At 39.9% G+C, this 25506-nt stretch overlaps 1 protein-coding gene across 3 annotated transcripts in view; it reads left to right on the plus strand.

The window, feature by feature from the left end:
- Positions 1 to 25506, plus strand: part of LOC107992407 (uncharacterized) — a 71351-nt gene that overhangs the window by 41093 nt on the left and 4752 nt on the right. For all 3 annotated transcript variants that reach the window (XM_062087135.1, XM_017048252.3, XM_062087136.1), the window contains one exon: positions 22804 to 22841. In XM_062087135.1, coding sequence (XP_061943119.1) covers positions 22804 to 22841 — 38 coding nt within the window. The remainder of the gene's footprint in view (positions 1 to 22803; positions 22842 to 25506) is intronic.

Genomic DNA, 25506 nt, shown 5'->3' on the forward strand with positions numbered 1-25506 from the left:
ACGATATCAAAAGAATCGGAAATTATGAGACGCGAAATATTCGGGTCGTGAAGTATACGGATAGAAGAATGTTATTATAGGGTAGCTACAGTGTGGTTTAGCAACCGTAAGTATTATTGATTCCAATTATACGTCGAATTGTTGTTCCGTAGGATTGATTAAAATCTAATTTTCACGCGGTCGATAGGTGAACAGAGTGCATAGCTCACGCTTATTAAATCGTTGGAACGATCGAGCGCAGCCTTCGACATTTCGGGTCGAACAGGTTTCACGCGGAATCGCCGTACATTTTTGTACGCGGATATTTAGAAGAATTTAGAAAAATTTCTTTCGATCGATATAACTTAGTCGATCAGCAATATATAATGCAGATATACGAGAAAAAAAAAGTATTAACGTCGTTTAATTTCTTATTTATCGTAATCACAGAACACGTATCGCTATCCGGATTAACGTATCGATCTTTTCTACAATGTGTAAAGATGATTTAAATCGGTAGTAAATCATTTCATTTAATGGAGCGATAAAAGGTGAAAGCACGATCCGATTAAATTTGTGATGAAATAAATTCGTTTAATCCGCGCAGGAGGAGGAATTTCAGCATTACGGAATAACGGTTACGCTCGTGGCTTTGACTTATTCCTATTTCTGAAGTGTATCGTAGTGTCATTATTGATCGCCCATTCGTTGTGACTGATTTGCGACTTTACCGTTTCTGCGGCTCGATCATGAGCCCAGTGAAAGCTGATTTTTCGTATAAGCGGTTGCAACGGTTCGAGCGTTTGATTTTAAGAAACGAACGATAGTTACCTTCTTACAGCTATAATCAAGACTGTGTGATTAATAGATTAATAGAGATATTTTCGTGTTTCGTTGGTGGAAAAATTCGTGCCGTTATATATACGAAACGAATTATAGAGAGTTTAATTAATCTCAATTCCGATTCAATCGATCGATAAAATTATCCAATTTCGTAATTTCGTTAAATTTTCGTTAAATTTTCGTTAAATTCGAATACTTTTCGCATGTTTTCACACGTGTTTCGTTGGCGATTCGCGTGATTTCTAATGTAAAAATCATTGACATATTCGAAGAAGAATCGCAAGAATCGTTAAGTGGAAATTGAAAAAGTAACGATCGGTTTCGCGATGTAAATTAACGACGGATGGATGGTGGTCGATGAAGATTTCTGCGTTTGTCGGTTGATCTCTCAATCGTGATCGTATTTTCTCGCCGATTGACCGGCAACTGTATAATTATCGGCTTTTAATGGAAAGCTCGCGTTAACAGTTGGCGCGATATCGCGAATCGCGAACGTGTAACGAAGCGATGCTCGTCGTCCATCTTGGCCGATTTAACGATCTGACCGTGCTCGAATCCAAAGTCACGTTTCACGCGTAAACTTACGACTTGTCACGCTCATAAATGTCGGAATAGCTCTTCTAAAAAGTATCTATATTTTGTCATTAAGAGAGCAGTAATTTTCCATCAATACGGTTTACTGCGTGCATTTAATACGGTGTCAACGGCTAAACGTTAAAATCAGTTATCCGTTGAGTAATTAAAATTCTAAAAACTAAATATGAGCAACTCTTTCATCATTATCCTCTCGTAAATAGAAATTATAAGATAGGAAGAAATATCGAATGACTTTCTCTATCTCTAATTGCGAGAAATAATTTTTAAAGCCGTTTATCTCGCGAGAATACGATTAATTTAGCGAAATTTAATTTGCCTCGAATCAAGCTTTTCGATTAACAAACAGACGTGTAACGTTTTCAATTTTGTTCTGCTTCTTACTTTCTCCGTGGTTGTAAAAATGTTTAGAAACTCTCGGGGATTTAATCAATTTAGTTTCGACCTTATTATCCCTATAATCGATTCAATTTTCTCCGTTTCGATTTCTTTATTTCTTTATTTCTCCAAAGTTAATAAACCGCGGTGCACGTTACAAACCAGATCGCGGAGAGTAACGCGTTCCGCTCGCTTATGAAAATTAATATAATTATCAGGGTTATTTACCGCGCAACTTTTCCTCTCTAATAATCTGTTGAAATCGAAAGAAGCGTTGTAATAGCACGCTAACGGAATGAAATGTCGTCATGCGTGGAAACAATTGGAAAATCTCTTGTGTTTAATCGTCTCCGCGCAAACCTGTATTATAACAAAACTTTGTAATTCGCGGGAGTTGCGAAACCACGAATATTGCAAAATTATTACGAACAGCAATACCTATTAATCTTCCACCGAGTTTTATCGTTTCTCGTACGAAATGGATGGAAATACTTGATACTTAATAGAAGAATTCGTAATAATATTTTTACGCACGAGTACGTTTATTTCCTTCCAAAAAAAAAAATCATACTCCAATTATAATTTTACTCTCATTCGCGCGAAATATTAATAAACTCGATCCCCATATCGCGTGTAATCCCAGCGTGAACAATTGTACGCGCGAAAATTTATTAGAAAGCGATTCCTTTCGGGAAACGGGACAATTTTTCTTCGCGTCTCACGGATGAACGCCGATCGATCTTTCCTGTTGAACGATGTCCAGCGAAACGTTAAACGCAGTGAACTTTTGTATTATCCGCCTTCTTTCAACACCCTCTATTATCGACTAAAATTAATCGATGCGTCGAGAATAATTTTCGCAAATTTCTTAAACGCGATAAGATCACGCCTCGTTCCATTCGTTGAAACTTGATACCGTAATTATCGATCTCGATCGAGCCTGAGATCCAATTAAGCCATCTCGTCTGTCGATTCCGACCTCCTCCGTATCATTGCCTCGAATACGATCGACGTGCTCAACAAATTACGAAAGGCATCCTTTTCGTACTCGGTGAAAACTAGTTTTGCATGCGACGAGCCGCTCGCATCGCGCCTCGATTACGGTACGGCATCCATCCGATGCAGGTTTACGCGATATTCTCGTGCCGTGTCGGGTTAATTAAAAAGAAAAACGGAGGGAAAAACAGGAAGACGAAAGGAAAGAGGAAACGGCGGAGAGAAGAAGGATAAAGAAACACACGTTTCGTCTTCGTCGTCGTCGTGGTCGCAGGAGAATCCGGTTTTCCGAATACTTTCTACTAATAACGATTCAATTGCCATCCCGTTGCAACGAGCGTGCACGCCGCCGCAACGGCGATGCCTATTCGGCCAACTGTCTATGCGAACGCAAGTTGAATTATTATCATCGTCCCGAGCGGGAACCATGACCTGGTGGCGCGGCAGCAGGGTTAAAGCGCAATAGGCGCAATAAGCGGGACGCGAGAGATAAAGTCTGCTTTCACGGATGATAGCTATCGATGCTTGTTCCTGCAAGGTCGCGCAACGTTTCGCAATTTAAAAAGAAGCGAGCGACGACGCTATTTTATTTCACAGTTTCCGTTGAATCAGCATATTTCAGCGATACGATCTTCTTTCGTTTCGAGGTGGCGACCGCTCTCCGCTCAACGAAACGAGAAGAGACGACGCGATTCCGCTTTTATACCTGCGATCTGACGTTTAATTTTTATTGTCGGTTGATTATCGGTCGTAAAGACGCATGAAATAGGTATATATGTGTAATTTTATAAGCTTGACTGGGAAAACAAATTGTAAATTATAATCGAATCGAATATCTCCGCGAACGTTACAATATCGAAACTGGTAAGTAATACCTCTTTCCACGGGATTGTCGATATTTGAACAACAATTAAGCAAATCGAGTTAAACACAACGATGCAATTTACGAACTTGTTGGATTTATCCTGATCGTTAAAAGCGAATGGATAATCACTGCTCTTCGATGCGCCTCCTAACTACTAACGTTCTACACGATTATTGCATTAACGTTGTATAGGAATACATGCTGGCTTCAACTCGTGGGTGGCCCCGTTATTCTAAATAATTGTTCGCCAACTAAATAAACTCTCATTCCCGATTTACAGAAGCGTTTCGCAAACCGGTAAATGCTTTATTGTTTCCTAACTTGGTAACCTTTAACAGAAACGGCGAATGTTGCCATCCTAAATTTATTTCCACTCCGAGTATTCGTTCCTCTTCGTTTTCCAATTATATCCCACCTCCATCGTTTTCCAGAAATTTAATTTTCCCCGAAAAGGAATCGTGGTCCCAGAAAAAGGATAAAAGTCGAACGCGACGGTCTTACGGTTTCGTGGCCGAGGAGAATTACGTTTGGGATCGATCCAAGCAACGTTGCGACACGAGCACCGCCGTCAGTTTCGACAAAGGCCACGAACCATCGTCCACGCGAATAAAAGATATAATCCCTGGTATCTCGATAACTGTAGATAATAGACAGATTCGGGACTCGATGCAAACCAGGCGCGGAAGAGCATTCATCGCTGGAAATCGATTCCTGGTCCCCTCGTGGCGTGACTTCGTACATCGATCGTCGTGTCGAGGAAACGTTTCGCCGTTGCCACGGGCGTATGCAAATGGCGGTCGACAAATCTGCACGGTTGGAACGAAACGGGATTGTAACAGAACCACCTGTCGTCCCACTCCTCCTGGTGGACCCTGCCGCTCGAGTTTCGCGCCGGCAATCAGCTGGTTGTTTATGAGAACAAGATTCAGAAGAAATCGGATCAAAATATCCTTTAAGACGTGGACAGCGTTAGAGCGCGCTGCCTAAAGAAACATTTCTCTCCTATTACCGTCTCTTCGATCGACTAATGCAGGCCTTTTTCCTTGCTTGCCAGTTTTTTTATTATCGCGGCTGAAAATTCAAAAAGGAAATCATTGGACTGGTTCTGATTGATTCGTCAAACATATTTTTCTCCTTTTTTTTCGGGTAATTGATAGAGCGTTTCTTTCTTTCTTTTCTTTCTTTTTGTCGTTGTTGTTGTTGTTTCTCGCGAATAAAAATGCACGATATTTTCTCTACTGGTTTTCATTCGAGTTTCGTATTTAACAATCGCTCGCAGTGAAATTATATATTCGTTAATTAACGTGGAAACGTAATTTTCATTCCTGTCTTGTTTTAAAAATTTTAACCTTTCCAGAGTAACGAACAAAGGAAGTAGAAACGAGAGAAAAGATTTATTTAAATTATTTTAAACGTTAAAAAAATATGAAGCGGGCTTTTGCTTTGTGCAAAAGCAGCTTAGATTTATGTATTTGTTAATTACATTTAACAATCTGTTAACGACTATAATTCGACGAGAAGCACGTCTTCCGTAATGCAGTTGTTAATGATAACTCGGAGATTATTTAATAATACATCCAAGAAAGGAAAGTTTATTAATAAAATTAACGTGCAAACCGCCTATCCGTGCTTTTGCTGCAACGACCATTACGCCATCGTTGTTCTATTGAATTAAAAACGTTGCCAAACATTTGATATACATCCGATTTGTACGATATCTAGGGAAAAAAAAGAAACATCCATAACAAACGAGAGCGATACATTCTCCAAAGTAACTACCGTACGGATTTTACGATCTTATTTCTTCACCCACGTGGAGATTATGAATTACATGGCTGTCGCGTTTCAAAAGGTCCGACAAGCGTGCAGAAACGAGAATAGCTCTTTTCCGAATGGTAGCTCGTTACGTAAAGTTGAAACTTTGACAGACAGCGATAATGCGGTTGAAAAACGAGTGGCGTTTCAAACGATCCTCCCGACGAAATTGGAACGGGACAATAGAGGAGAGGTGTCGAGTGTAACGACACGTTCGAGAGAGCCGCTGTCATCATCCTTTCGTCCTTTCTCTCTCGGGAATCACAAAAGGGGGTAATCGAACGCTCGAGCAAGGCGTATCGTGGATTCGTAGCGTGATATCCCGCCGTCGAATCGGCCGAGTGAATCGTTTCGAAAAATATTTACGCAATTTCTTCCCGATCACCGGCGGACCGAACCACTCCGCGACTCCATTTCCACTCGTTTAACGCAATTACTCGGCGCGCGCACGTTGTCGCGCGTCCATCTTACGGTATTACTCGAAGCGGAGAGCAACTGGTGGTCGCCGTCCCCGAGATAACGCACGTGGCCACGCAACCGCGCTCTTTTGCACGTGGCTTCGCGCTTCCACGCGAGCTCGCCTCGGTGGACGGGATAAAGAGAAGTCGGCGAGCTAATCAGAGTATGACGCCGAACTGTGCGCCCGGTGGAAATGGTGCAAAGCTCGGCCGTTGATCTCGATCTATGACTCGTTCAAATCGTCCACTCGTGTCGCGTTACTCGCTCGCAATTCTCCGCTTTAATTAACGTTATTGGTTCTGGATGGAAATCGAGTTTCGATCCAACTCTTTTTCTTCTTCTTCTTCTTCTTCTTCGTTCTTTCTTACGAGAAAGAGTATTTCGGCGGAGTTTGCGTTTCCAATTTTTCCACTCCGCTTTTTCTCGCTGCATTTATTTCCTTTTCGGTTTTAAATTATAGCAGGTGGCTCGGTCGTTTTTTCACCGCTCGCGTGCATCGAAACGTGTATCGCGATAACGATATATGGATAAGGAGAAATCAAGGAGATTCGTACGGAACGATAAATCGGATCCTTTGCGTTACGATAAACCGTGATAAACAGTTGAGTATTGTATTGCAAAATGTTGTTCGCTCGATGTTCGAGTTAGAAAGTTGCACACCGAAGCCGTTCGAACGAATCTTAGCCCGATTGCAAAGCAACTTGGTATTACGTTGAAACAATTAAAAAGATTGGAAGAAAGGAAGAAAGAAAAAAAGAAAGAAAAAAATGTGCAACAAACGCAAAGATTATTTGGGAGCTTGGAATAATATAGATTTTTGCCCGCGTTGTGCGTAATTATCGTTCATAGAACGCGAAAGAAGTAGTTAGGTTTTGTATGTGACAGGTTTCACAGTAAAAGGACTTGATACGATCGTTACACGATCCGGTAATTTAGATTTTTCCAATGAATGATTTAAACGGGAGGTAAATTACCGATCGTGCAATTAGATGTCGTCTGGTGAACGCGCGAACATGTAAAATAGAAAAGACGGAGAACGAACGAGAAGACGTATTGGAGCAAGGATTCCGGTGAACATTGAAATTCAGTTCGTATCGCGTTACTAATCGATGATGTTTACAATTGCTGCACGGATAATTGAAAATCATGGATTACAATCCGTACACGCGGATGATGTATCTATCGATCGTTAACTTTTTCCCGTGCAAATTTTATATTCAGGTAATGTTATACGCGTTCCTGTTATACGTTTTTATTTGTATAAAAAAAAGAGAAAAAAATGTGCGAATTTACATAACGACGTTTAATCCTTCGAGGAACGCAACGATCCTAAGGCGAGTAAAAATGGATGAAAATTTGCAGGTGATCAATGTCAGCCGGAGCGTGGAATTACGTTCATCCAGATTTCCTTACCTTCGCGCTCCTATCCGCCAATTTAATATAATTATGCGTAACAAGTGCGTATGGTAATAGAGGCGATCAGCGATCATTTGGCTCACCGCATAATCGGCCGTCTAACGTTTCTATCTTGCAATCCTTACCTTGATTCATACGCGGATATTAATCATCGGTGTGCAATAAGTAACGCCGTTATTGAAATTTCACATGTAATATTACGAGAATGGTGTAGAATAATACCTGTCATGCGCATAAATCGTTCAAAAACTAGATTGCATTTACAACGGGAGAGCATTTCCAAGTATGGAACAGGGAAGCACGAATAAATATATCGGCGCTTGTACACGACTCGAAGCAATCAATACCGATACCAGTGCAACGCGCGTGTTGTTTCGATCGTTCTTTTTCTTTTTCTTTTTCTTTTCCTTTTTTTTTATTATCGTTTCCTATACGTGTACCCCGACACAAGTTTCTTTTATACATTTCATTCGTAAAAAGTTTGCCACGAGAAATTGCCGATTCGATCTTCGAACGAAATCTAACTTTTGATTATATTAACTTTTGATGCCGAGATTGAAAATTTTCTAAAAATGTAAAAATCGAAAATGGATCGCGTATCATTACTAATTAATAATATATATCTTCCTTAACGAGCCATTTCGTGTAAAATAATTCTTAATTAAAAAATAGTTTGAGACCGTTGCAACGGATTCTTTCGGTTTTCCGGTTTCCCCCGCAGAGATTCGCTTCCATCGTAAAAGGAAAACGAATGTAACGAGCGAAGAATTTTCTACCAACGAATTTCTCTCTCGACAATGTTCGTTATTTCAATTTTCTCCGTGAAACAAACAATTATTGAAAATCCAATTTTACGATCTTACGTTTCGTACGCATCGTATGTTGAACGGTTACGATAGAGTTGAATCCAATCCGGTGAACTTGTGCCACTATATTCAGGAACTAATTTGCAAAATGGTTTGGCAGGTTATTTAAATAGCAGAAATTCTCGGCGCGTGTTTGCCTTCCTTCCACCGTTCGCCTTTAATCGTCGCATACTTTGGAAAGACGCAACACCTCATAATTGCCGGTGGAAGGAATTTCAAGGGGCCGAATGGCGGGCTAACGAGCTCGACATGCGTCGATCGTGGGTGCGACATTCATTCCATCCATCGATTCTTTCTTCGTTCGGTCAAATTTACGAAATCACGATCGATAAAATGGAGTGACGAAAGAAAGGAGCGCGTTTGATCTCGGTTCTTTGGAATCTCTTATTGTGCGGATAAGATAAAGATGGTTAAAGGCGGTGGAAAAGGAGAGGGAAAAGGAGAAAAAGGGGCAGGAAAGATTGACGGATGGCGAGTGGAGCGAGTTCCTCATATCTCGCACCTTTTAAGCGATCCGATGTGGTGAAGTAACGTCGCCTCTGGTGTCTCTTTCGCCGACCTCCTTGCACGGCTTATGTCAGGATCAGATGGTTCGCGAGCTCGGACCGGCCCCTCGATCGGCCGACCAAAATGGCAGGTGAGACATTCTCCTGCTGGTCAACTCAAGTAAATAAGGACGCGTTATTTGTAACTGCTATTTTGTTGTTAAGTATTGCTCGCCTTTCCGAGCGCCTCGTTCAGACGATACCGAAACGGAGAACTCGTCCAAATTTTTCTCTCCCATCTATATTCCTCCAATTAACTCTTCGCTCGAAATATACCTACGCATTTGAGAAGAAAAAGACGTGCAATACGTTCGAACGCGTGATCGATTATCGTCGAGGATTAATCGAAACGAAGGTTGCAGGTTTCGATATCTTTTGATCGATGACGGTGAAAAAACCAATTAAAGTCGTGCTTACAACAGGGGAATCGATTTTATGATCACCGTTGCGTCGAAACGTGATAACGAAGAATCGCATAATTTCAATTAATTTTCCATTATCCTTGCGCTACGTATAATTGATACATAATTGATTATTGGAAACGTAACGAAACAACTTCTTCTTCTTCTTCTTTTTATCGTTTTGAGGCATAAAAAAATAATAATAATTACAGTCTCTTCGAAAGTTGGTGGCTCTTGTGAAAACATCGATCTTGTTTTTCAACCAGCTAAATGTAATTATAGTTTTCAGAATAATTTTCGAGTCGATCATTATACCGATGACATTTCCGCGAGCGATTAATCTCTTTATAACCCGTTGGGTCTTCCTGTAGAGACAAGTGACGGAAAGTAACACGTCCTTTCTCTGCTAATATCCGCGTACTCGTCCGTGCAATCGTAGCGTCCAACCGAAATGGGAAACGTTCTCCATTCCGGTTGCTGCGTAAGGACACGCGATTTGTAACGGTCAGTATGCCAAGTATCGCTTTTGCGGCTCGAGTAATAGGGAAAGGAAGAAATAATCCTCGTTGGGAATAGTTTCACGGAGTGTCCGTCCAGATGTGATTTCTGGACACCGCGAAGCGATTGATAAAATTTCATTCCGGAAATAGATAGAAAGGTAGCGGATAATTGTGAGATGGGATCGACAAACATGAATTTTCGAAAATATCAGGAAGGCAAAGAAGGATCGAAAGGTTCTATTTTCCTATTGTAATAGGAGAAAGTGGAGCGGGAAGTTGAGTCAGTGTGGAAAAGCGCAATGGTAAATTTCAATTGCTGCGTTACGTTGAAAATTTCTCATCGGGAATGCAACTTACTTTGGTTCGGGATCATCGACTTTTCGATCGTTCATTAAGGGATAATAACACGGTGGATACGGAATGGAAAGAATTTCCCCCTAACTTTTGATTCGACAATAATCAAGTTCTCCCTCTCGGATAAAAACGATAAGAGCAAAACGTTTTAATAAGATGGATCGAAACGCTCGATTTCTCATTCAGATTATCTAAATCCAGTTCAATAAGAGAAACCGAGTATCGAATTATACGATTCAAAGCTACATTAGCATATCGATCGATAGCCCAAATTACTCTCGTTAACTTTTCTCGGAATTGGTTAAATTAATTTATATTTAAATTATTTAATCTTAATTCATGTGCTATCTAAATACGTATATAAAGTTAATCAAATCGTTTTTTAAACGAGTTTTTGATAAATCTTATCTTGCTATAAATTATAACACTTGCAATTTTTTACACCGTTATTATCGAAATCTACAAGTTCTCGAGATTAAAGAAACGAGAATTATAAAATATTCCCAAGTACGCGTGTAATAGCCAAAAAATTGCCAAAACTGTGGACGATGTTGCCAAAGTAGCGAGCATATGTTCCAATCATGCGTGAATTAACGGATTCGCGACCCTCGACGATCGACGCATCGCGATTTATCGAGGATGAACGATGAATATTCATATACGCGCGAATTTCGCGGATGAAAAATGGTGGAGGGACGTCGATGAATCCATGCCAGTGGCATCCATGGCACAGCGAGTTGTTCGATAACCAGTCACGGATGACACGGATGAGGGGGAACAGAACCGCGAACTCGAATCGACGACCACTTTCTCCGTGCCGAGAGCGAATATTTTTGCGTCCTTCTCGTCGAGGAACCATTCATCCTTGTTATTCGGGACGGCGGAAGACGATCTGGTGACGGGAAACCTTCGATACCGGTCGATGAGTTTGAAGTTTTTGTTAATTTTTAATTTTCGTTGTCGCATCAGGGATAAACTAGCTATTGCGTATTTTCATGGAGCGGCGATTAAGATTATTTTTGAGCGGAACGATTTCAAGGAAGTTGTTAAACGATCGGGAAGAATGTTGGCGAAAACGTGGTGGAGAGGAAAGTTTATAGGAATCGGGAAGTACTTTGCCGGCTCGTACGCGCGCCTCTTTCTTCGAAGGCAACGAGTCTCTCTTTCCTGAATTTCAGCGCATCGACGACTCCGCTCTCCTCCAACTCTCGCGTTTAAACGAATCGACGCGTGAAAGTGACTCGGATATTTTATCGCTATAATAAACGCGCGCGCTGCGGACCGGGCTGCGGTGCGAAGAGAATCGAACGTCCGACTAACCACGACACTGGTCACCTTGGCCATGAAAGATGCACGGCCAACTCGTCCAGGTCGTGGACCCTCGGCAATTTCTTACGTCCCATCGAATGTTGGCTCGGTGACCGGTTCGCTCATTCATCGTGAAAGTCGCCGATTCTCACCGTTTCCTTTGTTATTGCGAGACGGAGAGGGAGAATATTTTAAGCGGCTCTCGTTAAACGCGCGATTTCAATCTCTCTGTGCATATACGATAGATTTATTATCGAAGCCCACTATATTTCTTTCGCGGAATGGATAGTCATAATTCGCGAAAACAGGAAATCCGTGGGTATTAAAAAATGGATACACAATAAGCCGGAACGAGGAAAATTCACGGTTCATAGGGGTGACGGATATATCTTTTAAAACGATCGACTCGAAGACAGAAGTTGGGAGAGGTAGGGGAGATGTGCTAATAAGGACCGATTAAAATCAGTTTCATTATTTGCTGCCCCCCTAGGAAGAAAGCCTCTTTCTTTCACGGTGGCAACGTGGCAATCGAGAACGAGACACACGTACCGATACACGCTCGTGCACAACGATATAAAGGAAAGTGTTCGCCACGATCGGTCTCTCTCTCACAGGATAATCAGATCATTTTTCGTTCTTCACTTTCACCGGATCTCTTTTCGATTCTTCCTCCTTCTCTTTTCTTTCTCCAATACGGCCGAAACATCCGTTTTGTCCTTGACTTCGAGATTTCTCCAATACGAAACAAAATCGATCGTGAGATCACCGATTAAAAATATTCTTCCTTCGAGTCTCCGATATGCAGGTTTAGAGAACGTGTATGCAAAATTTGAAGAGATAAAAGTTTCTTCTTTTTTTTTTTTTTTTAATTTAATTCCCTCGATATCTTCTACGCGGATTAATGGAATATATGAATGTAATTATCAGCGTTGATTATACCATTCCGTCTGTTTTCATTTTAATACGTTTCTCAGATTATGGATACGGGTGTATATCTCGCGCACAACTATTTAAATCGATCAAATTACCGTTTAAAAATATTTTCCTATTTGCGAGACGCTCGATACCCGATACTTACCGACGAACTATTTTACATATGTATTATCCCCTTCGAAATCGTACGATCTTATCGCTTATTCCTGGAATGCGATAAAACTTTACGCGTATACGTAATTCCGTCCAATTTCCAATCGATTATCCCTGTCGATCAATCGAGCATCGATTCCACGATTAATTTTGACGGCTCGTTCATCGAATTGGTACGTTTTACGCGCAACGATTTCGATTTTCTTTCAAATCTCTATGAACTTTCTACTTCCGCGCGGAAAGCACAAACGCTACGAACGCTGTGAAAGTGTATTAATTTGTGCAATACGCGTTGTTCGAGGTGTAACAAGATATGATCTCGCGATGGAAAGATAAAGCGACACCAGGAGAGCCTATCATCTAATTAAGTTACGCAAGATAAATTAGCACGCTCCTTATTTTCGCAAGGTTTAAGCGCGGATCAATTAAAGTGACTAATCGCGCGTTGAAAGAAATGTGTATCCAACGAATCAGGTTCTGATTGAACTTGGTTATTTTGATAGTGCGGCGAACGAGCGGCTATTCTTCATTCATACATTCGTCGATAAAATGAATCGATGTAAAACACGTGTAACTCGGTTGACAAGGCATGTTTCAAGCGTTTCGTAAATAAAATTTCGCGCGTTGTTTGCAATACTCGGAATATTATCGTACACGAGACAAGTGGTACAACAAGATCGTGGAATACATTTTTCTCAAGCGACGCATTCCAACACTTATACGTCCGACGATTACGATGAGAGATTGAAAAATAAGTTCTTTATGTGGAGGAGAGAGAGAAAAATAAAAAAACAAAATAAAATGATAGTGCTGACAGATACCTTTGTTATTGCTATATTTTTTAAATAACGGAGCAAGCCTGATATTCCGTAAATTGCGACCGGTTTTCTGCAAATTTGCATATATATATCGTGCAGCAAGGTCCACAATGGTGAACACGTTTCAAAACTTCAACGTATATCTCCGTATACCGTGATCATTGCGGAAACCCATTGCTTCGTCCCGGAATGATCGATCCCCGGCCAATAAATTGGTCGAGCGGACACGTAAGAAAGTGGAATAATAACGTCGATAAATTAGCCAGAGATGTGTGCTTTGTAATTTGTGAATCGAATAAAGAGTCCTTGAATGGTAAATGGCATTTTTATCGAAATAGAAGTAAATAAAAAGGAAAGCAGATTAAAAAAAACGTTAGATCCGGATGAAAGGCTTGATCGTATCTTTCGGTATCTTTCGATCGCGTGAATAAGAGCAAAGAAGAATCGCACGATCGACTCGATACGTGGCGACATCTGTGCGACAAAAATGGTATGGCAAAAGTGGTGTCGCGAAAAATCGTTGCGAGAAGAAGGTAGCGTGCCGCGAGGTTGAGCACGAACGATTTCAAACGATGATTTCTCTGTTCGGAATCGTCACGTGATCGTAAGGATGAAGCGTGACTCGTGAGCCTTGGCACGCATACAGTTATCCCGCCGATCGATAGGAACGCTCACGCACTCTTATGCGCCGCTGCGTTCTTCGGCGCCCACCTATCGAGCAATCACGATACGCCACCCACTCCGATCGTTCAATTTCAATACGCTGTCCATCAGCTGCGCCCGCTCCACGCGTCGTATTTCTTTTCGGTGATCAACTACCTTTTAACGAGAAATTCTGTTTACCGCGGGAACATATAAATGCAACAACACATAAATTATTCGAGTTTACAAGTGAGAGACGAAACGGTGACAAAAGTCGGTTACGAAAGCCGCATCGTTAACGCGTTCTCGTTATTCCTTCATACATTACTGTGATTAAAAATTTCAGCGATTTCACGATTAATTTCTATTAATTATTCCTCGGGATCGAGGCAAACGATTATTCGGACGACTATAAGTAGAAATTATCATTTCGAACAATTCCAGTATATCTATATTCTTATATCTGGTTTGCCGTTACTTCGTAGAATCGCGATAGTTATTTGTTCTCGAGCACAATGCCAATCAAGATCTGTCGAGCGACATTTACATCGTGCTCGCGATGCAATAAGGAAAATGATGGATTGTAGGTGCGTTGTGTGATCGTTGATAATCCCAAAGAATCGGAACGTACGAATCCCGCGCCTAATGTCATCTGTAATGGTGACCATTGAACTTCTAATCGGGAAACCAGTATCGGGCTCCGGTTGTCAGGTTGCACGATCGGGCGGCGTTGGCCGGCACAGGTTGTTACAATAAAGCCGGCAGGCATGACAAATAACTAAATCGTTTCGCTACCGTTAAACACGTGCGTCGCATTAATGGGAAACGGTGGTGGTGGTGGCGGCTTGGACGAAGATTGGACACCCGGAGCGTGCGACGAAAAGAAGTCTGCCGGCCAACATTGTAACTTCTTTTATTCCTGCCTTGTAAAACAGGATAGCCGCGCGTTATAAATCAGTCGGGGGAATTACGCGTCGACAAGTCGTAAATAAGGCGACGCGCAACACCGTCGCTAACTTATTTCGATATGAAAATATCTCGATGCGATTCTGAGCGTGGAGATCCTTCGATGGCGTGACGCGATGAAAACGATTTTTTTTTTTTGCTATTTTTATTACGCGTGTACTTGGATTCTCGCTTTCGAAATAAATAAGTTAAGAATCGAGAGAGTTAATGTCGAGATTACGCGCGATCGAATGGAAACGATCGAAATTTCGAGGCGTTCTTTTCTATCGGATCTCGAGGGAGAGAAAAAGCGTTTGGAAGATTGAGAATGTTCGTGATCGTACTCGATCTGTCCGTCATAACTCGGTCGTCCGTTACCAGGAAGTTGGACGCCTTACGGCGAGGAGAGAAAGTCACACGAACATCACGACTCTTGTAGGATTCTACTGTTCTACGAGGAAATTATACCGATCGTACGTGTAGTTGCGGCATCGCTTCGGATCTTTACGAGCGTCGATCTCCCGTTCGGTGATAAATCGCGGTAGAGCCTCCTCGAAATCCATCCAGAATATATTTAACGCTAATAATACCGCCTAACCTAATACGCGCGCCCATGATGAACGAACGAAAGCGTTCTCGCTCGTGTAATTAGATCGACGCGAAACACACGCGATACCGACTTTCGGAGTCAATTTATAAAAACGAAATAATTACGATAAGACGAGTCAATTTGCAGATTTCAAATTTTTCTTAATTATAATTGTTTTTTTTTTAATTCGAGCAATGCTCAAGGGAATCGAATACTTTCGTTCCTTACATAATGATTGGTAAAATATATATATGCTCTACTTAGTTCTGCTCTAGTTATCTAATATCTAATTAAAGCTATAATGAACGTACGTCGAGTTTTAATGCTGAGAAAGATTGTTATTAAAATCGATAACGATTGCAACAAAATGGTGTTATTCGATGTCCATGTTTCTCGATAAATTAACGGCAAAAAGTTAAATCGCAATTAATAGCTCGCGTGACGAGTTACTTGCTCTTTAATTAAAGAGAAAGTGTCGTCAGATTCTTGTATTTCACAGTTCCCTTGCAAAAGTAACGGAGAACTTTATGTTTCCTTACTGGATTTATTTCGATGTAAACTAATAAACTGATCTTCAACGTTAAATAACACGAATTCCGTTCCCTTCCATCCTACATTTCGGATAACGAAACTCTGTCGCTATACGTACATCACGTCCCACGATTTATTCGCGATATTCATTATTATAGCGAGTAGATAATCGAGAAATTGTGCACACGAGGCGAATATATCTATATTTCCAACGGTGAAAGTAGTATCGAATAAGAGCAATCGATGTCGAAACTGTGAATTAACTCGGTTGCATTGCCAAGGTCAATGCAAATTTCCCTCAACTGTAGAGAGACTAACCGGAATACGATATTCCATAATTCGCCTTGCTTTTTTATCTCGAAATTGATTTCTGTGTATCGTTCTCAATTATTAAATTAATTGATAACACTCGTTTGTATAAATATTAAATATCGATATGCTCGGGAAGAGAAACGCGTTTTTCAACTTCGTTAATATTCAAAATCGTATCGTTACGCGCCTGTGAACGATATATACAAGCTAGAAATTTTAATACAAATAATGAAATTTTTCTAAACTCGATAATCGAAATCGATACGTTTCGTTTGTAAAATAACGATATTCGATATTAGATGGAAATGTCGCTTATTGTTACGTGGTGTAAGTAAAAATGAGTAAAAAACGCGACACACGTAAAAATTATTTCAAAATAGGAATTCTAAGATGGAGAAGTGTAATTAAAATGTAATTAAACGGTACGGGAAACGGTATGAAAAATGTCCTTTTTATTGAATATATATTTTATAAATGTATTTTAATTACTCGAAACGTTCGTGTAGAAAATAACTTTCGTATATTTTTTGCTATACTATATAGAAAATGTTATTTACAAGCGTCGGAAGCATTAATTGAAAAATTTCGTATATTACCTATAAACTCGGAATTTAGAATTTCTTATGCGACTTAAGTTTATTTCGCAATTTAGTAATTCGATTTATATACACGTGCATATATGTATATAAATGTACATAGGAATTAATTCGCGAAACCGGTCGAATCTTGATCTCGATCCCCCGCAAATCTTTTCGTACTTATCGTGCATATCGATCGCGATACGGCGTGTAAGGATACGGAAGCTTGGGTGCATCCGATCTTAGATAACACGCCATGTTATTTCGGCCTCGTGGCCGAAGAGTTACGAGGGCCGTATAACGATCCAATCTACTCGACTTATCAGATTTCAATTTGAATGCACCGAGAAAGTTGCGGTGGGTAATCAGAAACTGTAACGCGTATGCATTTATTTTCGATCGCGTACCTCTTTACTATTTCGCGCAACTTTGTTGCAAAATAAAATCTATTCGAGTATCCTATCCAAGCATCGTAAATTCATTAAAAGATGTAAAGTAACGGATCAACTGCACGTTATCGTAAATTGAAACGAAATAACGTTATGATAGCTTCGTTGAACAATTGGTTAAATAAAAAATTGGATCGAAACGAGCGTTAGGAATCGTCCTTGGCGAATATATTACGTGACGAGATACTCGGCGTTTACCGGTCGAGAAGGGAACGTTAGATTTCTCCATCGAGCGAGCATCGTTATAGAAACGTTGCGCGACCACGTATTTCCGGATGAAAGGAGCGAGAGATACGAGAGGAGAAGAGAGCGAGAGAGGCAAGGTACGCGATCGGTTGGATTTTTCCCTTGGAGAGAAAGTTCCTGTTGATTGGACCTTCTCGCACATGCCGTGATAAATTAAACGAAAGTTTAAGTCGTCACGATCCCTAGGAGACGATCGGCTGGCTGCTGGCTGTGGCTACCTACCTCGTGTATCGCGATACGTGGCCGGAGGTAATTCCACAGATGCTGCGTCGAGCCGTATCAAGCCGGATGCTTTCACTCTCGAGAAATATTTTCGAGGGACGAGATTCTTTCTCCTTTCTCCCTCTTCGCGGAACGTCCTTTTCAGTACGATTCTTCGACGAGCAAGGTGTGGCCGTAAACTCCCACGTTCCCTCCCAACCGATTCCCATGATGCATCCTTTCTTAATGTAATGCGCGTCTATGCGCCTTCCTCCTCCTCCTCCTTCTTCTTCCTCTTCCGTTCTTATTCCATCCTACCTGATGGAAAATCATCTTTATCTTGTTTCGATGATATTGAAACCTCGATACGAAACACGAGAAACGCAAATCTTTTGATACATACGAAAAGAACTTGGCAACGAACAAGATTCCAGTTACTCGCGCGAAGATTAATGAAATCCCGTTCAATTAAATTCGACACGGCGCCCACGATTCTACGAGCGCTCACGATTCGGTGAATAAATGCAAATTATCGGAACGGTTGCTGTGTGTGCGTACTCGTATTCCATCCTCGGTGTACTTCCAATTACCCGCGTCTCGATGTCGATGACGTCTATCCCGTGGTAGCGATTGCACGAAGCTCGCGATCAAGATAGTTGGAATTAACGAGGTAGTCTCGCGCCCGCCAGTGTTAGTTCCTGGAATACGTTGGATTCGTCACTTGAGACGAAACCGTTCACAACTAAATTACCTTACGAAATCGGACGGATTCGATAAACCCGCTTGTCTCATTAGCGATTATTGATGGGACCGAACGTTTTCAACGTGGCGAATTCCTTTATGGGAGTAGTTTATTGGGCATTCTATCGTTTCTCGTGCCACCGTTCGATGCAGTGGATGGAGATACAACTTTATAATAGTCCGTAATCTGTATTCGAAACGTGCGCATATCGTTAGAGAGAAAGCGCGTTGTGACACGTAAAATCGTAATCGTTCCAGTCAAAATTTCTTCGGGTAGGCCAAGTGTGTGTAATTAACCACGCGATATATTTGATTTACGAACGATAAAGTGTGATTCGTGAGAAATAAAAGATTCGTGTTCGTGTTGTAATAAAATATGTAGATATGTATATATATATAAAAAAAATACCATAGTCGAAGAACGTTTTTAATTTTACTTTTATAAGCTAAAACGATGCGATAAAATATATCGAAGAAAATTATTCAACGTATATTTGCATATATATCGAGTAGATATGCTCGTTTGATAATCTTCGCTCGCGTCATCACGAGCCGATTTTAACGCCTTTGCGACAGGAATCGAGAGATATGGCTATCTTTTGTGGCTATCGATTATCAACCGTGCTTACTTCTCCAACAAAGTTTCACGAGTTCTTCGAATCTTTACGATCTTACGAATCGTTCTTATTGCTTGCTCCTTATTGAGAGAAAAACACGTATATTCTCGAAGTACAACGAGTTGGAGTCGAATTATCGGGATATAAACAACTTCCTCTCCGCAAAGATATGCGGCGTTAAATGCGGCTGGATTAAACGATTTCGATCATTAAGAGCCGCCTAGAGTTCACCAGACTGTAAAATATGGCCGAGATATCACTTGGAGAGGGTCTCTGAAACGTGTCGTTAAGTGGACGTTAAGTAAATACTAGGCGCAATGCCGTTGGCTCTTTTAGCCAGATTTTTGAAAAAGATCCGAAAGTAGGAATCGTTGGAATACAAATTTTCCTCCGGTTTCGTGGCGTGGCGACGTAATATCCCGAGTCCCCTTTCTCGAGTTGGAACCCAGGGTGAAAAAGAAACGAGAGAGCATTCGTATTTCGAACGATGGTAATCACTTCCTCGTCGGTGTGCACCGCACAGTCATAAGAATCCGGTCTGATTTGCGATTTGATTATGTCGTTCGCGTGCGTATTACAATTTCAAAGCAAGCACCGGCTCTATCTAGAAACGGAAAACGGTATGCTGTCTTTTAGATGTACACAGGAGCAAGCGTGGAATTTTTCTTCGTCGACATTGATCGCTCGTCCATCAAATCAATTCGTATACTATATTTGTACTATCCGTGTACACACGCTTGGTCGTAGAAATATAATCCGAGTCTACGCTCGTTCCATGCATTTTCTATAAACATACGTTTTAAACAATTTAAAGCGGCCGATTTTTTTTATCGCTCGACGACGTTCTTTTTCTTCTACTTCTTTTTCTTCTTCTTCTTCTTTTTTTCAGCGCGATAAATGGAGAGAATAATAAAAGACCATCTCGTTAGTACAACGCGTAACAATGGCGTGAAACAGTGTCGAAAGTGCAACAAGATTCCCGTCGGGATGATCCTCGTTATTGTTGATCTCGGAAAGTATAGGAACGTTGAAAAACGAGGTCGTGACAGATTAATGCTCGATAATCGCCACTGTCGCCCGTTCGAAGTGGCATATGTGTATTGAAGCAACGGTGTCAAGCGTATATATATATTTATTATTACCTAAGAATACAGTGCGTGGATCTTTCGACATCTTGTTGCCGATTGTTCCCTCGGTCGAAGATGTTGCTGGCATCGTTTCTTTAGAAAGTGGAGGTGTATACATTGATGCATTTAAAAGATCGGTATCTATGTCATCGTGTAACATAGAGTTCTAAACGATGAGATCGATATGGTATACGCGCAGCACTCGTATATACTGCGGGTGACATCCCATTTAAGCGTAGTTTTTATTTTCATTTTCACGTTTATAGATGCATAGGTGTATTATTCCATTCTGTTTATTATTTTTCTAAAATAACGAAGAAGCGAATAACTATAATTTCATTTAAAACCTTCTTTACCGTTTGTCGTAAATTACCTTTAATAATTATCGTTGACGGTAGACGATATTTCCTGGTCTTTTTTTTTTCTTCTTCCTTTTTTTTTCTTTTTTTTTTTTGTACTTCAACAGAAAAGTACCATCCTTGAAGTTTACAAATTAATATTAAACTATCATAATATTTACATCGAGTTCTGCAAATGCTAAACTCACACCTTCGATAGTTTTTACGATGCATTTTTCACGTTTATACGCGTAAGCGGTTATTCGAATATCTTGATGATTCACGAATTTAAATTATGAAGTTGTAAAAATTTTATTATACTACTACTATTTGTTATTCAATACGTATATTATGGCGTTCTTTTTTATTATGATTAATCTTTATATTTTTTTCAATTTTCAAATATAAATGAGTTACGGCATATTCTATTTCGCATGAACATATTTTAAAAAATATAAGTTTTCTGTAAACAATTCATATCTAATTATACGATAATAATTCTTGAAGAAATAAATAATTTAATGAGCCATAAAATTGTACAGTATTCACTAATGATGAAATGCTGCAATTTTATTCCACGTATCGCTGAATCAAATGTTTAAAGTTCACGGCAATGCTGTTGTAAGAATACGGGAAAGTAAACAAGGAAATGTTATCAGTGCAGTAGGACGATAAACCATGGAAAATATTTCTTTAAAGTCTTGGAATATTTCGAACGAAATTCGTTTCAACGGATCGAACGTAACGCGGTAATCGATGATAAACGCAGAGATCTAAATCCTTTCTAGACGCGGAGAACGCGCTACATCTTTCGCGTACGATCGATGATACGCATCGCAATAAATTGCGAGAATTTCAGAGAATCGGTTCAACAAATTACTGGTCGGTGCCGCATTACGTTGCGGTGGCCGTAATTGGTGTGGTGAAATACTGCCAATAGTCACCGATTTAACAAGTTTATTTGATAAATATATAACATTTTTCGCGACGATCCAATGATATTTTTGTTTCGATCGATAACTTTGAACCAGAATTTAATTGTTTAAAAATTAACACATTTTTCGAACAATCAATAAAATCCTATATGGAATTGAATTTGCAATATTTTTCTTTTTTCTTTTTTTTTATTCTCTGATCAAAACAAGTAAACGTGGAACGTTTTTTTTTTCTTATCATCATTTGAGATACTCTTTTCGAATCATGAAATTTTCGATTTCGAATGACGGAGAAATAGTTTGTTCGTAAAAAGACACATTGGCGAAACGAAAATTTAAAGGAATGGCAAGTAGGAAATGATCCAACCGCCTTGTCTTTCGAACTGTAGTTGACAGGTGGAGCCAAGGGAGCAACAGTTCGAGCGTTTTAACTTTGAACACGTACCGCGAGTATCTCTGGAGACGTACTACGTCATCGCTAAACGTTTGCCGCTTGTCATCCCAGTAATTGACTTTCTCTCCTGGCAACGATGAAAGAAAACTGCCCTCGTCGCACGCTCGAATAGTTCCAGTTAATTAATCCTTTTATCTGTTTATTTGTAACGGGAACAGAATGGTGGATCGATACTTTTCAAATTCTATATATATTTTTCTACTTTAAAACATAGAGACACCTTACCGAGTGATATCCGATGAAGGTTAGGCGAATTCTAGAACCAATTTGTATCGATACACAACGTACATTTGACGCTTAAGACGATTGAAAGACGGTGTGAAAGAATCGTTGTCACGGTCGTCATTGGAACCATTTGAAATTCTATAAAATCGAGAGACGTATCGATAATAATCGTCTTCGGTGTTTATGTAGATCGTCAGAGTGGTCGCATTTATCATTCCGCAGGCAGCCTCGTCGATTGAAAATTTCAAGGAGCGCCTCGGTATGGCTCGAACACTCGAGAGGAGGACGATCATTTATCAACGACCATTCCGGTATTCAATTTAACCCTTATTAGACGAGTAATTTTGCGATCACGTTTATTAGCGAATTAATCAACAAACATTTGCCTGTGATAAAACGACCATGGCGATCCTTCCTCTCGATTAATCGTATTTAACGCGTAAGTGGATCGAGATTTATTTTAACTTTACGAATACTCGATCGAATCTTCTATGTATATAAACCGTAATAAATTGTATCAAACGGATCGGTGGTCGAGATATATATATATATATGTACGATGGTAAATATTGCAATAATCGTAAGTTTTTAAAGCGAATCATTCGCGTATAAAATTATTTTATTTTACAAGAATTCGTTCTTTATTTCAGATGGAGCGCCAGTTCCTGCGGACGCTGTTGTACACGAGGTAAGAAAATCTTAGAAGGAAAAGACACGTGTGGATGGTATAATAGTATAACGTAATTCTAATCCTTTTTAATACAACGAGGAGAAAGTTGGTGACTTGATTTATATCGGGGAAACGCGATGCTCGATGATTATTTATCGTAGGTCGATTTTATAAAATATCCCTACATATTTGTACAAGTTTGCGTAAAATAACTCGTGCTGGTATATTCCATTATACTTAAGAATATTATAATCTACTTGAAAGAATTTTAATAAATCGAATGATATCGAATGGAGAAAGAAAGAGAGTTTATTTTTTTAAATTAATATCGACGTTCTTAACGCGATTTGTAGGAAAATAATGCGGTTCGTGCGTGTCAAACGCATTCCTCCGTTACGTTAAAAAATGTTCACTTTACATTATCGATATTGCGCGATCAGAAGAAATAGCAAGATTTATGAGATTGTCATATTACGTGAGGTGTATTTTTCAATTCAAATTACCGGGCAGCAGCCATGTAGATACAAGTGGTACAAGAACTATGTAGATCAATCGCGAATGAATCGGCTCAGAAGACATGACGAACGCTCCTTCCACCGCACACCTTCTTCTTTCATACGTTGCTGTATTTAAAGTAACTCTCGTTACGAAAGAAGATAATGACATCGATTAAAAACGCGCTCATTAGCTCTTTATATAACTGCGTTTAGATTATCGCAATGCTTTCCTGTCGAACAAAGTAAAGTAAAAGTAAAACTGATGCTAAAACTTTAAAAACTTGACACGTTGACGCGTGTTTTTAGAGGAAAAACGATGATGCCGGGTGAAATATTTCGAAGGCAGTCGAATATCGAGCGAAACTTTAGGCTCGTTATTGCAAAACCAATAGACGCAACGAGTTTGATAAATATTTTAAAAAGTATTCAAATGACATGTAAATTTTATTTCAAAAGATGATGGAGTATCAGTGACACGGCTCGTTATCCAAATTGCACAATGATTAGAACATCGTGATACTTTCGCAGTACGAATATTCGTTTCGATCGAGGTTCGAAAGAATTTTCGAATCGAGGAAAGAAAATTTGCAAGAAAAATTTGGAGGGGAACAAAAGCAAAAAGAAATACCTTCGCTCCCAGGTATTTAGATCAAAGAGCGAAAGATGGAATTTTAATCGAATCGTGGTGTGCGTAATGTAAGAAATAAGGCGAAACGTCAGTCAGATTTCTAGAAACGAAAAGATCTCGATCAATCATTATTGCAACGTGCCGATCATTTTGTTTGGGATCGGGACCAAAACGTGGCTAGATCCCACGATCGAAGTCGAAACGTGTATCACGCCGGTTGGATTTCTGTGATACTTTCGCGTCTGTACACCTGTAATAAAGCTTGCAACGATTATATCTGTTGGCACGGCGGATCATCTATCCTATAGCCTGCAGACTTGGCAGACTGATTGCCCTTAATACACATATAATTTATACCGAGGAGAGGGATGATAGGACGTTGCATCTAATTGGATTCCGCTCACACGTATATATACGTACACGCATATAAATATTGACTTAATATAATAATCATCGGTGCGTTGTGTTGCCATTACCGAACGAGCCACAAGATTAATTCGCGTTCCGTAATCGGCGTGTTAATAACACTTCCTTTTCTTTCTTTTGCGGTCAGCCGATCCAACGATCCATCTTCTCGTGTCCTCGGATCCGTGTGCTCGGAATACCCAGAGATTTGTCACGATTTTCAACTTTTTCAACCAAACAACCCTTTCACTTCTCCGTCATTTCGTTCCCTTTTCCACGACGGTTGATTACAAATAAAAACAACTCGATACTCCTAAAGATACGCGACTCCTCGGTGTTAAAATATCACAAAAATCTCGCTTGCGTGTTATCCTTTTTAATTTGTCGCGTTTTACGATACACAAAATTTGTTATTCGCGTAATTTGATTTTAATTTTCCATAATTATCAATTAAAAGCGTATTAGAAAAACTTTGAATGCTTGCAACTTCGAAAATAGTAATCTGCGATCAACGAATAAACGATGGTTAAGAACGCGGAATCTTGGCCCTTAAAACGGTTTTCCCGAATTATCCCGATACCACTTCCGAGATATCGTCAATGAAAAGGATAATTTTTACCATTCTTATTCATGTCGCCTACTCGGATCTCTCGCTCGCACTCGTTTCACCGACCTATTCCAAGTTTCAGACGAGTCGGCAGACGCGATTCCTGGAAGCAGGCATTTCTAGGAAAAGATATAAGTCATCGAGTCCATTCATAATCTCCGTATTATGTTAAGCGAATACTTTGATTCCATCTTTCCAATCGATCCAAGGATAAAGCAAAAAAGCTTTCTCTCTTTTTTTTTACACGAAAACTTTCTAATTTTCTAACTTGAATTAACGTAATGTTCCGTTCTGATACAAATAATATAATTCTATTTTTTTCTTTCAGCGTATCGGTGAAGAATTTTCGTTATATATCGATCGCAATTTTTAGTAAGAAACATCGTTTTCTATTCGCTTCTTGCTGTGCTGATAATAAATTTTCGCGATAATAGGATGCAAAACTCCGGTTCATTAGCAAAAGAAAAAAAAGAAGAAAATACTATTGCGTTAATTAAAATGACAAAGGAATTACACGGGAATAATTTACCGCGACGTTTTCCTCTG

The sequence above is a fragment of the Apis cerana genome, linkage group LG1, assembly GCF_029169275.1.
Source record: "Apis cerana isolate GH-2021 linkage group LG1, AcerK_1.0, whole genome shotgun sequence".
NCBI lineage: Eukaryota > Metazoa > Arthropoda > Insecta > Hymenoptera > Apidae > Apis > Apis cerana.